Source organism: Limulus polyphemus, unplaced genomic scaffold (genome assembly GCF_000517525.1).
Source record: "Limulus polyphemus unplaced genomic scaffold, Limulus_polyphemus-2.1.2 Scaffold5014, whole genome shotgun sequence".
NCBI classification, from domain to species: domain Eukaryota; kingdom Metazoa; phylum Arthropoda; class Merostomata; order Xiphosura; family Limulidae; genus Limulus; species Limulus polyphemus.
This window is the reverse complement of record NW_013670624.1, coordinates 19,281-37,117: the sequence shown is the minus strand read 5'-3', so window position 1 is coordinate 37,117 and position 17,837 is coordinate 19,281. Positions and strand designations below refer to the sequence as shown.

Here is a 17,837-nt window from a genome sequence, read left to right as displayed (position 1 = left end):
AATAATCATAATAAAAAAGTGGAACAAGCCAATAGACAATTATTTCTATAAAGTTGGATTAATTCTATCACGAAGCCACGACTTTGTTAAGTAGCGTTTGTATTATACAAAGAAATCACGAACCCTTGATTACGCATTAATGGGGAGAGAGAGAGAGAGAGTACGCATTTACTTGTACGTTTTCTAGGTGCACATGCACCGACAGGGTACAAACAAAACAGAAACCGATGGCGCCATCACACGGAGTTATATTTCAACAAACCTGGTCGATTCTTGTAATACCTAAGGGTGATACAAAATCCAAGCCGTTGCCTGATTCGTTCGATATTTGTGTCTCTCATGATCAATATCACCTGATTTCGGCATCCTTTGATAATAACTAATATTCTCCACAAATGGCATGTACTGAGCATATCACTGTATGATAAAGTGTGCCTGTCCTTAAACTAGTCATATTTTATCTGCAACCTTCTATTCATTAGGTGAGATTATTAAATTTATTTACATTTATCTTGCTCGTCAACTTGAAAGAGAGTTAAATCTAGTTTCTGCTTCTGGAGAATCTAAAATTACAAGATCCAATTTGACATTCGACGTTTATTTTGTTTATTGGCCTGTTAATGATTGCTTTCTAATTATCTAATGTTAAAATGACAACGAAAGAAGTTAAAGAAGATGCTTGTCAGAAGCAAGCGACGCTGGAAGAAGAAGAAAAATATCATTGTTTTCAAGCTTACTTTTACAAAATTCTTGACAAGATTTGGTCAATACTGCCCAACTCCTTAGGGGTATTGGTAGCAACAATATTAATATTCTTGGCTGGTACAACCATGCGGGGTGAGTTTTATAATATATACCTTTTAAATACTCTTTACTCCAAAGTGTTAATAGCACTTATTATTAATAGTATTAATTATTTTTTTAAATCAATACTACTTATACTAATGTGATTAATTTGTTTATTTTCTAATGAGTTTATTATTTAAGCGCAAAGCTGCGCAGAGGGCAATCCACAAAGATCGAACTCCTAATGATAGTGTTATAAGCCTTCAAGTTTGCCACTGAATCACCAGGAGCTTTATTTCTTCAGTAAATATATATATATACTTCCTTTACTTTGAAAATAAATTTTCTTATTTCATTTTCTATCAACAAGAAGTTTTACTTGGATAAATAAAATCGTCTTATGACTATATGATGTAAAAAAACCTAAATATGATTGTTAACATCTCCAACTAAAATGAGTTGTACACATTTAACACTTTAAGTAAAAGCCTGTTGCCATTGGGTTCCATTGATAAAACTGATTATTACTGCTTCTTAATCTTTCATTGGTTTTGGCTATTTTTAGTTTGAATTTGAATTAGTATACGGGAACTTCAATTCGAGAGAAAAATACTTAGGTTTATTGAACACTTCCTATAAAGTTTCACTACCCTTTAAGATGAGAACAATGCCTTGTGTTAACAGTAGTGTCTGTGATTTTATAGTTCTGTTAACAGTAGTGCCTGTGATTTTATAGTTCTGTTAACAGTAGTGCCTGTGATTTTATAGTCCTTATTAATTATTTTTCTTCTCCAGTTAAGTTACACAAGAACAATGTCTTAATAATTTTACCAATGTAACATATTGATATTGTATTCTTAAGTATAATAAATTATGTTGTCCACGCAAAGATGTTACTTAAAAAAGTAGAGTTAGGAATAGCTTATAGTGGTTAGAGTGCCAAGCTGCTGATCTGAAGGCCCAAGATTCGATCCCACAATATGTCGCTGAATTCGCTCTGCTCTTTTCGTTGTAGGCGCATTGTAAAATGATATTCAATCCCGATATTCGTTAAGAGCAGATGAGGAGGCAGTAGGTGTTGCTTACAGGTATCCCTCCTACCAGTCAGTAGTCCTAAATTAGAGAATCCTATACCCGAAGCTGGGGTCTCTAACCAAGCCACTTAAGGTGCCATTAATGTCGAAAATGTCAAATAGCTTAAAAACTATATTTTGACATAGGCATATATTTGGATTAACATAAAAGAAATGCGATCTTTATGGTATCCTTTATAGAGAAGTCAAGAGACAATTTAATAAGTATTATGATGGTTCTTAAAACAACAGGATTACTTGTCATCCCTCACTCCCAGTTACCAAGTTTGGTATCCCTATAAATGAAAATATCATAGAGAATAGTTTGTTTTGTTTAAGTGCTAAGCTACTCAGTGGGATATATGCGATTTGTACGACACGGGAATTGAACCTCGAACTTTAGCGTTATAACCTCTCAAACGTATTATGAGACCCTGGATAAAGGCTTGAATAAATTACATTTAACAAGTAACAATATGTTAGAAGTTTAGTATATCTATAACTTAGAGATTATTACCATTGTTACGTTTTTCATTTCTTAAATCTTGGTTCTGTACTGCCAAATTTAAAGCTTGATTATTTTAGTATATCTTTTCTAAATAATGACCCCACGCTGAAAAACGCCCGTCAATTTTACGGGATAAATTGGAAGTATAATTATCAGGATGTTCCCACTCTTTCAGCCTCATTTACGTAAAGTGAATGCAAATATCCCATAATATCTACTGCCATATTTTGCAATATTTTTTAGAAATATTCTTCAATAATCACAGGCCTTTACTGTTACGCTTACACGTAGCTATATAATTAATCTATTTTAAACATAAATAGAATCGTTACAAGGTCAAGCCGATGGTTTCATTTTATAAGACTACATCAAAGATCCCTGTCAAATCAGCTTTCCAGGATGTGGCGATATCACCGCCAGCACGTACCAGTTCTCGAATGCCTGTCAAAAATGAATACTCTGATCATCTGAGATAGAGAATAATATTATATAGTAACACACTATTTATCACTTAAACCAATTGCCTACCACAATGTTACCCTGTTTTTCAAACTTTTTAACATCAAACAATTCAATGTTGAAGGAATAATAAATACACAATCTCTCAGTCTTATTTAAAGCACACCAACATACTGCCCACAGTTTGGCTTACAATAGTTTGAAAGCAAAAACTGGATAACCAAAGAGGTAGGAATGTCAAGATCATTCGTAAAATTTTGATTCCTGTATTGTAGTAAATGTTAATGTTAACTTAAACCTATGAGCAAGATGTACTGAATACTTGGAGCACGGTTGTTTAATATGTTTTCGCAAATCAGTATAAACGAAATTGAACAAATAATTTTCTGTAAATTAAAATTAGAAGAATATTTCAATAATGTGTTCCATAGTAAATGTGTAGTGAATGACATACATTTTACCGTCTGTAAAAAATATAAAAAAGTTAACGCATTAGTTTCATTGCATTACAATGTTCTTTTTTTTTTGTACAAGAACGTGTCAAGTTTTCATACTGAGAAAGTTAAAAAGTACAGATACGAGAAAACTGTGTGTAAAATGATACATACATTACGGAAATATATCTTACGGTATATTAGTTAGACAAGTTAACTACAATAATATTATGTATACTTACCCTATCAGATCCTTATATCATGATAAAGTTTTCAGTTCACTTACGCATGTTACAACTTTATGTCTAGATAAGCTTTTCAGTACATATGCACCTATAACAACTATATTTATAGATAAAACTCCCAGTACTCCTGTACTTAGAAGATTGTTCCGTCTAGATAAAGTCTTCAGTACATCTGCGTGTATGATGTACTTATCGAGATGTAGTATTTACTATATCTGCCCCTATATCTTTATGTATACATGTAGTCTTCATCACATCTAAGTCCAAACAACTGTAATATCCAGATATAACTTCAGTACATGCACCTATATGATTCTCATGATTCAATATAGTCTTTGCTCCACCTGCTCCTAGAAGGTCCTTACGTTTGAATAGTTTCAGTTACACCATTATAAATAAGGTCCTTGTGTCTGAATATCCTTCAGTGCACCTGTACTATAAGATATTAATTATATTAATTTGTCGTTAATTACAATAAACTATTCGATCTGTGCATATGTGGTTTATGTGTACCTCAAGTGGTCCATATAAAACAGCCAGTGCAGTTGTACCTAACGCCCTTGTGTTAGATACGATATCTAGTATCCCACACATAAAGATATATAAATAATCCAATACGTTACATCTACTTTTACTTGCCGATTTATGAATAATTGGGTAATATTTTATTGTTTTTATAATCACTTTCACAATTTTCATTCCCTTGTAGGAGATTGGTTGTTGATTCTTGTATATTTCATCAAACAATTCGGCAATAATTCTTCTAAAAACGAGGAAGATAATTCGTCAATTCTAGAAACGGAAGGGTTTTCAATGGTCAATTATCGGCTACAGAATGTTCACTTCTATGTTCTTCTCTCAGCTATCATTTCTTATGGCTACTATTTTGTTCTCTGTGGATTTCTACAGTGGTAAGTGTTTCAATGTATCCTGGCTAGTATTATATTCATTACTTTGGAGTAAGAGAGACATAATTAATTGTTTCAATCCATTCCCAACAAAAGTGAAAATAAATCTAGAGTAAACAAACAGTTTTGTACTACTTTATTATATATTTTCTCGTGGATAAAAGGGAAAGAAACACCGACTTTAGGAAAATATTTAAAAAATAAAAGATACCGTATGTAGAAATTTAAAATGTTTCACTATTGATATTTTAGCAAACAGACTTTCTTGTAATATAACCTACTGCTATATAATATAATTATATTATTATCGTACAGATGTCTAAGTGCAACGTTTCAATGTCGCCATGAAATTGATTTATCAGTGGCCTTAGATAAAATAGCATAGACCAAAACAAAGCCCTACCCATGGATACAAGTAAATAATGTTAACCAAAAAGGTTTAGCAAAATGTATCTTAATAAAAATAAATATACAATTTACATTTAGTAGAACGTAGCTAACAAGGAATATTGATTAAGCCTTAGTAAACTGAAACATACTATAGAATATGATTCACCTCAGATAATTAGTTAAAATAGTCACACAGAACGTTTCATCAATTGCATGTTATATATTTTTTAATAAAAATGGATGTACAATTGTGTGTTTTGCACTATATTCTGTATTCGAAAGTCAATCAGCTGATTGAGGTATACTGACTCATATAACACTATATATGAATGTTATAGGTACTTTTACATTCGGCAGAGAGACTGCCCTGAGAAATGGAAATGTCAGCCGAAAAAATTCCTAAGTTGGAAAGATGAAAAACATGAGATTATACTTGGAAGCATTTGTATGGGAATTGGTGAGTAACACTTATTTCTTCATATTCAAAGTTGTAAGCACTTAAGCATTATCATCTATATATACTTCTACTAAATGAATTTCTAACATAAGCTAAAAAGTTAGTGGTATTTAAAATCGCAAAATTGGGTTTCAGAAACCATAATTTGATATGTTCAAAACAATACATATGTAGTTTAACATTTTATAGTAGTCTTGAAAAACGTAATTGATTACTGTATTGTACAAAAACAACAGATATAAGTATTGTTTAGATCAACTACGTCCAGAAGTATTCGTTCTATGTGTTATCCATAATTTTGGTACTTATTTTGTTTATTGTGTAGCACAAAGTTACACAATGAGCCGTTCGTGCTGTGCTCACCACGGATATCAGAACCCGATTTTTATCATCATAAGTTTCTATAGATTTCTGCATGGACATTTGTCTAGAAAATTTGAGCTAATAGTTTAAAAGCTGTTTCTAGCTAAAATTATGTTTTGTTCAACTCATAGTACATGAAAAGTTTAGTAGTGTAAAACTATTCGGTCGTCAAAAAATTAATATCGCTTTTTTTTAGATGAAAAAACCTGAACGACTTATATATCAAATCAAAACATTTATTAAATGAAATATTCTCCATTCTTATCGATGATGCTTTTCCATCTTACAATCACGTTGTTAATTGTTTGTTTGTTTGTTTTGAATTTCGCGCAAAGCTACACGAGGGCTATCTGCGCTAGCCGTCCCTAATTTAGCAATGTAAGACTAGAGGGAAGGCAGCTAGTCATCACCACCCACCGCCAAGTCTTGGGCTACTCTTTTACCAACGAATAGTGGGATTGACCTTCACATTATATCGCCCCCCACGGCTGAAAGGGCGAGCCTGTTTGGTGGGACGGGGATGCGAACCCGCGACCCGCAGATTGCGAGTCGAGGGTCCTAACCACCTGGCCATGCCGGGCCGACACGTTGTTAATGCCCTGATTAAAGAAATCGCTTTACACACTTGCATACGTTTTTCAATTAAGATGGTGTTGCAGCGGACGAAAAAGATGGTAATCTGATGGTGCCATATCTGGAGAATATGGTGGGTGGAGGAGAACCTTGTGTTGTGTCAAACGAGCCACATGTGCACGTGCATTGTCGCGGAAAAGAAGAACACCTTTCCGATTGACGAGTGAAGGGCGTTTCTGATGAAGGGCTTGATATAAACGTTCCAGTTGCTTACTATAGATCTCTGCATTGACAGTTCCCTGTGGATTGAGGAGCTCGAAATGAATTACTCCTTTGATGTCCCACCAAATGCAAAGCATCACTTTCTGCGGATGGAGTCTAGGTTTTTGTCTAGGAATGAGCCATTGATTTTGGCGTTTAATATTCGTATAGAGAATCCATTTTTCATCACCGGTGATAATTCTGCCCAAAAATGGTTCACGCGCATTATGCACCAGAAGAGAAGAAGCAACGTTCACACATTGGAAACGATGATCATCGGCGAGTTCGTGAGGCCCACAAACACCTTCTTTAAGGAGTTTCCCATATTACTTAGATGTTTACGTATTTTTTCTTGAGAGACATACAACTTCAGGGCAATTTTACGAGTTTGTTGCCTTGGTTTAGACTCAACAAGCGTCTTGAGAGCATCAATATCAATTCCAACATGTCGGATGGCCCGGCCTGGCCAGGTGGTTAAGGAGTTCTACTCGCAATCTGCGGGTTGCGGGTTCGAAGGCCCACCAAACATGCTCGCCCTTCCAGCCGTGGAGGCCTTATAATGTGACGGTCAATCCCACTATTCGTTGGTAAAAGAGTAGCCCAAGAGTTGGCGGTGGGTGGTGATGACTAGTTGCCTTCCCTCTAGTCTTACACTGCTAAATTAGGCTAGCGCAGATAGCCCTCGTTTAGCTTTGCGCGAAATTCAAAACAAACAAACCAACATGTCGGCCCCTGCCATCACAGTTTTAAGGCTAAAGTCACCTGAACGAAATTTGCTGAAACATCGTTGACACTTTCGAATGTTCAAAACATTTCCATAAACTTCTTTGTTATTCTTTGTGGCTACAGAGGCGTTGTTTCCCTTCTTGTCTTCAAACTGAATTACATGCCGAATGTGTGTGCCATCACTATAAAGGATTAGAGTATACTAAACTTTACACATTATACAGGCTACATTAACGTAACATTTAGGCAGTTTGTTTAACTATTATACGTGATGTAGGTTTTTCTTGGGGGGGGGGGGGTAATGAAAGTGTTCAAAACGCGACATTCATTTCTTGACGACCTAATATTATACAGAGGTCCTAAAATGTCTGCACGTAGTTTGTATTGTAGATAGTTCATCAACCGTTATTCCCACGAGTTGATATTACTGTTGAGTGTGAGTTAAATGGGATTTATCCCCATCCTGAAGCCACTGTGATAGGTACAATTAATATATATCTGGTCACAATCATTCTATAGGACCCCTAAAACAAGTCCAAGTAAGGCTCCGTAGAATTTTCCTACTGCATTTTTCTTGATCAGTATTTTCAGCCGCTGTTGAGAATGGCTCACGTCTTCCAGAGGTCATGAAAGAATTGTCATTCAGTCCTCTGATACAGATGTGGGTGTTTTGTGTGCCTCATATTTGTCTGACTTGAGCTGTGAAGAGTTGTGGCTCAAAACCGATGTAAGAGACAAAGCTCGATAAACGGTTATACATAAAGTGAGTGAAGCTATTATCCAGTATGCTTGCAAGGCTCTACCTCATTGACAATATGTTATGGTAATAGTTATGGTTAGAGAAACGCATGGGTTGTACTGCTGCACGATGCCAGTCCTCAGAAGAACTTTCTGGATCTGAACCTACATAGAATGTGATGAAGTCTTGTTAAAATTGTTCTTTTTTGTACACCTTCAACGCCAGTGAAACAATAGATGAGCTCAGACGTCTTTTTTGCACAAAATCGGAAGAATGAATGTTTTACATCAACAGACAATCTCCGTCTATATATTAGAAGTGCTCTTTACATATGGAGTTCAACTCTGTCACCCATCCAGAACAAACTATCACCATATGAACATGGCTAGAAAGGAAGAGATGGAGTCCTCAGACCCATACTCATGTCAAAGAATACCGCCTCAACCGCTTTGTGGAAATTGGTTTCTTGGAAATATAAGTACATCATTCTGTCGAATAAGAATATTCACATTTGTTTCAAAAAATCTAGCTTGAATAGACATATGTCACTGCCATGTTAAATAAAGTAATTAACAATGACATGCAATTTAACATATACAATAGGATCGTTAATGGTAAGGTATTTTGTCCACTCTGGACGACAGTGAAGTAAGTGTGTTTATTTTAAACAAAGTCTATTCTGGCTATAAAACTACAGAGAAAAAAGTTAAAAAAACGGGGCCAAGTAAAATTTTATAAGTACTTGGAAAAATAAGAAAGATTTGAATTATAGCCTTTACTAATGGAGGTTGTACCTAAGTGGCATACACAATACATATGTTCTGTGTATAGTACAAAAAAGTCTTAGCAATTAAAGGTAGCATGTGTTGTTTGTTGTTTATTTCACAAGTGTGTAGTTCAAGATACATTTAAAATTTCAGTAGCCATATTGAAGTTACCAGAGAGAGATAACTGTAGATATACGAAATTACATACTTATTCACTATATTAAAAAACCAATAAAGATATCATAAAGAAAAATTTCACTTGTAATTGATGGCTAAATTATGTTCCCTGTGTTAAATATCAAGGCTGTGCATTTTTTTTATTTTTGCTATTGAAAATTTAACATTTTATTTACAAGCGTACTTTATCGCGAACCAGATAATACGGGTTCTAGGAAAATTTTTAATGTAAAATTTATAGTACTACCTATCTGTAGATCTTATAGACGCCCTTCCAAATGGATATACAGAATCAAACCTTTTCTGTTTGTTGACTTGAACAAACTCTCTTATTTGAAGAACTACTTTAAGGTATAAGTTACACTTTAAAACGCAGAAAGCTGGCGAAGCAGTGGAAATCTGCAGACCTAAACATGCTATTTATACACGCCTCCGATCTGAAATGCGACATTGACAACTTAAAAAAAATGTGAAAAGTAAAATTTCCAATTAAAAACATTTTTATGTCAGAATATAATTCTGTCTGAACTTTACAAATGCTTTATTTAGAGATATATTTTATTATATTTTGTTAGGTGCAACTATTTCTGGGGTTATAGCGTGCTATATCATGAACGGGGGATACAGTGCACTTTACTTTGATTTCACTCAATATGGCTGGCTCTACTACTTCTTATCCGCTCCCCTTCTTTTCATCTATATGGTAAGTGTTAAGCAATGTTATTTTAATATACCGTGTTTTGTGTAAAGAAGTCATTATTTTTGCAGTATTATCGCCAGCAGTTTTCTATAGAATTTCTCATCCAGTTCGTTGGCTGAGAAATTAATAACAGATGTTCAGTTTGTGTACTTTTAGTATATTTACAATAAAGTTTATTAGTCATTCAGAAAAATTTCTGTTCAGATATGTCGTGAAATTTGCCAAAACCATATCTCCAGTTATGTACTTTATAATATTAGGGTTTATAGTTTCCTTTCTTTTTTTTAAACTGCTCACATTCCAGGGGTAAGTTCGATACATGAAAAAAAAAAACCTTGACAAAAGTACTCGTGGATATTGCTACTATTTATAGGGACAAGTTTGTGGTACAATTTGGTTTGTGTACTGGTTTCGTATAAGGAGTGTAAATACAGAGCTGGGGAAATCATTCGGGGGAAATAATCTTCAAGTGACTGTAAAACGAACTTGTAGAGAAGCAACTATAGCCCGCCGTTTCTGCTGCCTCAAAAATTCAGTTCATTATGATAACATTACCAAGTTGCAAAACAGAAACGAGTAAAGAAATAAAAATGTTTTAATGGAAAATTTCTTTTTAAATTCAGTAAAACATTCAACAGTATACATGCAAACCCCGATCTTTTAGAACTGTGAATTTATAACATCTGTCTATTAATTGTTCACTATGTTGTGATTTATTGAGTGACACCGTTAGTGTGTAAGAGTGAAACTTACTTTTGAATTTTCATTCAATTTGAAACTAAATGTTCACACCAGGGACCTCTACATACCTATATGTGCACGTAGTATTCTCAAAATAAAGGGTATAAATCTTAACATTACGTGTCAAACGCAGTTACTGAATTGCAATTCAAACCAAAGAGAACAAATTATGTGAATGAAAAAGAAATACAGTGGATATATAACAAATCTAAACCCAGTGTTTGCATTTCGACAGTTGAAGTATTTGATATCATAAATACTAGCTGCATTCAGTTTAATGTTTTATATCAGTCTTGGAAAAGACCGTGTTCCGTAAAATGTCAAATTGCGTTGAAAAGTCTTAGAATAGATCTTTTTCGCTATGATGATATTAATAAATTTCTTAAAATGAAAGTTGTCAAAAACGAGAAAATATATATATATATATTTAATTTATATCACTATTCATTATCTTTTATCACAATTTTGTAATTTTTTTTCTATATTCTAGGATATGGCAGCCTACTATTTCCATCGTATGTATCACCTTCCATATCTGTACAAGCACTTCCACAAATGGCATCACAGATACAAACAGCCTACCGCCTTCTCGGCTTCAGCTATTCACCCGTTTGAGTTTGTCAACTATCAAGTTTTATTGGCTCTTCCCATGTTCTTTGTTCCTATTCACTGGTGTAAGTACATTGTTTAACGCGATATCTCAGAGTACGCGACAATGATTTTCCTTTCAGCACAATATCTTTATCATAAAAAAAAAACTACATATCAGTCACCGTTATTATTCTACTGCTATCTCCTATCTGATGAGAAAGATAACGAATCCATTTGCGAATATCAGGCTTTTGACTAAATGTCTTAAAATGATTTTCTTTAGAATATTTTAATTTTACACTTTTGTTAATATAAACTACTGGTTGAATCTGCCAAACTAAGGAATCTCTTTGTCCCTGACCAACTTTGACCCTCCTCTGACCCTGGATTTTTGACATCTATACAAAAGTTAATATCATACAAAGCGAGACCCATTCATTGTGTGATAAGATTGCAACTCAATCAGAATAAAACATTAAGATAAACCAACACCAGCAGAACATTAACTAGAGAATAATAATATTGGATAGAACATTTCTTTTCAAAGAATATCCACTAAGTATAATTTTAACTACAGGGTTTGTGCTAAGAACTGTTAAGAGGAAAACAAGGTTATATGAATAGAAATTTTCAAATCAATAAATGACTTTTCATGTGTTACTTCCATAAAACCCGTGAATAGTAAAACTCTGAAACATAGACTAAACATGCCAACAATAAACTTCTTTTAGCTTTGCCCTTTTGTTGGATTCTGCAAATAAACATGCTCTTTCAGAATGTTAACTTGTGTCTGACTGACGATAAGTTATAAGTGTATCTGTATCTTTTCAGCTGTATACATCAGCGTCCTCTCCTACATCTTCTACTATGGTATTCTGGACCATTCAGGAATCAAGTTGGAAGCCATATGGCCATGGCAACCCAACAGCATGTTTCACGACGACCACCATCAGTAAGTTTAACCGAAAGTTAAATTCATCAATTTAGACCACGCATAGAAGGTTTAGATACGCATTCTGTGACAATTTACAATTATCCACCTTCATTAAGGAAAGACATATTTTAGTAAATATATGAATGATCAAGTAAAACAAAAAAATCTAGGATACGATTTATTATATTACAATTCTTTAGTACAACATTTTCTGAAGCACGTCACAGTATGCACAGTTTATTTCTAGAGGAGTAATATATAGAATATACTGTTTCACTTTCTTAAAGAGCAGTTTATAATATGCACAGTCATAGTTTATTGAGGAAAAGTCTAGAGGATATGTGTTAGCATAAGAGCATTGTACGGTAAATACAGTGTCAGATTCGTCAGGAGCAGTCTACAGGGAACACATTGCTAATTTCTTCAGGATCAGTCTACAATGAACATATTGCTAGATTCTTCAGGAATATATACAGTACATACACACTACCAGATTCTTCAAGAGCAGTCTACAATGAACATATTGCTAGATTCATCAAGAACATATACAGTATACACACTGCCAGATTCTTCAGGAGCCAATCTACAATGAACATATTGTCAGATTCTTCAGGAACATGTACAATATACACACTGCCAGATTCATCAGGAGCAGACTACAATGAACATATTTCTAGATTCTTCAGGAACATATACAGTATACACACTGCCAGATTCTTCAGGAGCCAATCTACAATGAACATATTGCTAGATTCTTCAGGAATATATACAGTATACACACTGCCAGATTCTTCAGGAGCAATCTACAATGAACATATTGCCAGATTCTAAATGAGCAGACCACAGTATACACACTGCCAGATTTTAAATGAGCAAGCCACAGTATACACAATGTCAGGTTACTCAGGAGTAGTCTATAGTAAACACAGTGTTAGAATCTTGAAGAGTAGTTTACAATATACAAAATATCAGATTCTTCAGGAACATATACAGTATACACACTGGCAGATTCTTCAGGAGCCAATCTACAATGAACATATTGCCAGATTCTTTAGGAGTAGACTATAGTGAACATATTGACAGATTCTTCAGAAACAGTATACAATATACACACTGCCAGATTTTAAATGAGCAAGCCACAGTATGCACAACATCAGGTTATTCAGGAGCAATCTATAGTAAACACAATGTTAGAATCTTGAGGAGTAGTTTACAATGTAAACTGTTCAGTTACTTGAAAAGTGAACTATACAGAGCATATATTATCATCGGCGGCCCAGAATGTTCACAATTGCAGGTTCTTCAGAAGTACCCTATATTGTACATAATATTAAACCTTTCAAGATAATTTTACAATGTATAGAATAGCAAACATTTCAAGAACAATTTACAACATACACAGTCTTAATTTCTTCAGAATAGTCTGGAAAAAACTTTATTTATCTTGAGGAATTTAGCCCATTTTTGTTATTTTAATTTAAGTGAGACACTTTGAGCTTGAGTAATTGGACAGGACAATTGTATGGCTCATAGAAATATACATTTACTTAATATAACACTTATAAGCTGGTTACTCTTCATTGTGATGATGACCCACTTATGTCTTCAGTTATCAATGTCTCCAGAAAATGAAATTATCTCACCTTGTTACTTAGGTACCTAATACATGGGACAGAAGGCACATTTATCCTCTCCCCTACTTTTCCTGTTAGAATACATACACTCTTATTAACAACTATGTTAGACTGACTTAAGTTTTTTCCCCTCTCCCATTTAACATTAAAGTCAGACACTCCTGCTTTTTTACCATGATTAAATAGTACTTCAAATACATATAATGTTTGGTATATTCTAATTAGAACTAGATAACACAGAAATTAAATGAAAATGTTATATATATATATATATGTAAGGAAAAGACTGATTGGGTTAGTTCTAACTTATCATAAAGATTGATAAGTTTAAATCTTTGTTTTATATAGGAAACAGGTAAATTGTTAAAATTTCAATAAATTCATACGTTAATTATTTATGGTAAGGTTATATGGCGATCGGATATCACTTGCTATCATGGTTAGTAGCCTGTACGATCACCTAACTGTTATTATTAATTAATTGATTACTGTTTTTGTTACTCAATACTAACTACTTACTAATCATGAAAAAAATCATACAGTTTTTCACTTCGTGGTTTGTTAGAATTTTGACAGGTTATTTCATCAAGCGTTACACGTATTTAGTGAAATAAGTTCACGATCTAAGTGTTAGGTTATTTAATCTTTATCTTGAACGATGTATACACGCATGTGTATTTAAGTATTTTTAAATATACAAATAGTTCGTTTGAGTTTCAATAGTATACGCATTTTTTATATAAAAAAAACATTCTAATATCATAACTATCGTGTTAAAAATGAAATGTATTCTATTTTGAGATACTTATAAAACACCTAATTATTTATTTACGGAACGATTGTAGGTTTTTTCACTGTAATTTTGGATTCAACTTGACCTTGTGGGACAAGCTTCACGGTACTTATCGCATCAAGAGCAGAATATACAATGAAAATACCTTCTACGGCTACGGAAAGAGCACGAAAGATGCAAATAAAGAAGAACTAGAAGAGCACGAGAACGTGAGGGCTAACGAAAGAAGTCTATTGAAAGAGGATTAACAACCTCTAATGCCACTTGTCAAAACCTCCTTAGATATATATAGGGTGAGACATAACGAATCCTCCTTCCTCCACTAAAGGAAAGTAAAACTACAGCTAACAGAACAATCCTTTCCATGATGACCAGTCACTAATGTTCAGAGTTAACCACTGTTATTAATGCACGTGTGGCATGAAAAATGTCACATCAAATACAAAAGCAGTATTATCCTAAGTATCTTTATTGGAGGGTTCGCTAAAGCCCACTCTGTATGCATTATTATTTACTTCAAAGATTTTGTAATTATAAATAATATACCAGATCATTTCTGTCAAAATTAACTCTTAATTCAGAAGTGAAAAACTGATGTTAAAGAAAAAAAACTAATTTAACGTGAGCGTATCTTTCAAGCGTTATCAAAGAGTTGCATTCTATTACAAAATAAAAACTACTTTGATTAATAAGGGCAAAAGGCCAAGTGCTCTATCGATTTTTGCTTTGTTAAATTTTGGTATGAAAAAAAAATCAGCTTGTATGCTTTATCGTCTTTTTGTTGTTGTTATCAGATGGTATAACCTAAGTATCAGCAAACTTATCACTATTAAACTGATAGAATCCTCTCGAATCTTGGATTTTTTCTCAAATAAAAGGTTAATTCTTTATTCATATATATTATTCTATACATATTTATATATACTGATTTACCAACTACCATCTTTTGGTAATTACATAAAAAAAGTACTTGTGTTGAATAGCACTAATTTATTACACTTACGTGTACGTGAATTTATCTCTATATAAATATGCTGTTAAAATATCGCTGAAAAGTGTCCCTGCATTCAGAGATAGATGTAAATTAGACGATTTATCATTCCTTATATAAAAGGTTTAACCTTTATTTAGATAATTCACTTTAATAACAATTATGTTTAAATTATTACATTTGAAAACAGATATAAATGTGACAAACTGTAATGTAGTTTAATAAAAAACAATTTCATAATTTATTTATAGACTTTGTTTTTTATTTATATTTCAATTTTGATTGAATTATAAGACTCTTAATGTGGAATTGGATTTTTTTTTTCTTAAACGACATCTTATTAGTATGAGGTCCATGCGACTAGATCAGAGACCTATCGAGCTCAGGCATAGCCGCCCATAGTTTTAAGCTATTGTTCAAAGAGAAGGCAGCCAGCCACTAGCACCCGCCGCCATAAGGTTCTGTCCGGCTCATCGGACCGAATAACGAGGCTGTCTGAAAGTGTGTAACGTATTCAGGTTTGACTGTTTTAGAGCAAAGCCAAATTGGGCTATCTGCTGTAACGTATTCAGAAACAACACGTCCTGAATTCCAGACCCTTCGATCCACAGTACAACACGTCAGCTACTAAGCAATGCTTTCTCGGCCTGGATTATTATTTCAATTTTCTTTCAGAAAAACAAATTACCAATATCATAAGACAATGATTGTGGGGGTACTCGAAATAAAACGATAAATAGATGGTGGTGGACATATTTGAAATAAAGCGATAAAGAAATGGTTGGGGAGGGGGTACTTGAAATAAATCTTTTAACACGTTGCATGCTTTTAATCATCATATAATTTGCTTAATAGGCACTTTTGATACAGTTCTTTTTCATGGATCACTGTAGCTCACATTTTAATAATATTTATTTTTAATACACAATTTAGAAAATATATTATCACTGCTAATATTTTCAACTCAAAGTTCGGAAATGAAAGTCGTAGAAGTAAAATATACAGCTTCGTATTGATATTTCCACATCTGCTTGTCTTATAACTTAAGTAAACTGTGATTCTTCTCAAGATAAAATTATTGATCAAGTTATGCACTCAATCATTATTCTTTTGGTCCGGGCGTGACACAGAAGTTAGCGTGTCGGACTGTGAATCCAAGGGTCTATGGTTTATACCCCATTGTTGCGAAAGAGCACTGTACATTTTGTAGTCCTTAGTGTTCGATTAGAGTAATCCAAAAGTTTGTGATGGGTGCTTCTAACTAATTGCCTTCCCTCTAGTTTATAAGTTCAAAATTAAGGAGAGCTGGAGCAGATAGCCATTGTGTATATATTTGCGCGAATATTCTAAGCAAACAAACACTATTATTTGACCTACAATTTTACTTTAGTCGCTCAAGTGATGTTTTTCAGTTAATAAACAAATGCAGTTACATTGTAAATAAAATTTTAAAATACAAAGAAATGTTTCAAAGAAAAGAAAAATATCGTGCCTCGACGAAGTCTGTTGACCAAAGTCTCTTTCTCTAACAGCAACTTTAACCTTTTGTTCTGTATTGCCAGTTGGTGTTCCAAACAAATTAAAGCTAGTGTTCGAAACTGTCTGTGTTTGTATATGAACATTGTATATGTGTTATTAGTTTCAATTGTGTAGTTTAGTATGCATAGAATACAAAACAAATCTTGACAAAGCACAAAAGTAATTGTTTGTATTTTTTCATTCTTTTTTTTTTTTTTGGCTTAGATCACTTGTTATAGCCACATAGAATAACGCCAACTCATATACTTAATTCAACATGATAACACTCAGTATCCTTTTGTTTTTTATGGAAAGATGGTAACTTAATAAACAACAATTACCTCCTCTTTCTCTGCGTACTTCAGCAGTTTAAAGTGTACGACACATACTGTATTATCTTTACTTGTTTTCAAAACACTTTCAATCTAGATTTTAAACATACAACACTGGAAACAAACAGTGAATAAAATGTCCATAATATGCAAATTTTACAGGACTACTCACCTTCTGTATTCTACGAAAATGAACTGCAACATAGTACATATATGTGTTGCTAGTTTACGCTGTGTCTGGCTGCCATCCTACCAATCAGACATCGGCATACTAGCGTGACGCCTATAAAAGTACAGGTAGTCATATATTCCGAACAATAATGTGATGACTACACTCATAATTCCTAGCTCAGAAGTGTTACATGGCAAACAAGTAGAAATCAAAGGCTACTCTTTGGGAAAGACTGAGGCGAAATTCCATGCTTATTTAGGAGCTGCATGGAATTTTATGTAAAAAAACTACTATTGTTGATAATAAAAGCACTCGACGTGAAACCCCAAGCTCTTCAAAAAGTGATGTTAAATAAGTTAGGGTATGCTATTTACGTAACACACGATAATCCATGAGTGATCTTACCAATGACCTAACTGTAAGTACAAATGTGAATGTTACCTGCAGATCAGTAAGACACACATTAGCAGGAAGTGGTTTTGTTTGATATGTATCAGCTCAAAAACACTTCTCTGGAGAAATATCCAAACGAAAAAGCTAAAGTGATTTGGTTTGTTATGAATTT

The 17,837-nt window shown here is 33.6% G+C and overlaps 1 protein-coding gene across 1 annotated transcript; it reads left to right on the top strand.

The window, feature by feature from the left end:
* The first annotated feature begins 286 nt into the window (after nt 1-286).
* LOC106471998 (methylsterol monooxygenase 1-like) lies at nt 287-15,494 on the top strand. The gene is made up of 7 exons (XM_013932626.2): nt 287-837; nt 4,215-4,416; nt 5,142-5,260; nt 9,442-9,569; nt 10,798-10,981; nt 11,730-11,850; nt 14,312-15,494. The coding sequence occupies exons 1-7, from the start codon at nt 651-653 to the stop codon at nt 14,505-14,507; spliced, it is 1,137 nt and encodes a 378-aa protein (XP_013788080.2). The 5' UTR covers nt 287-650; the 3' UTR covers nt 14,508-15,494.
* Nucleotides 15,495-17,837: the final 2,343 nt, after the last annotated feature.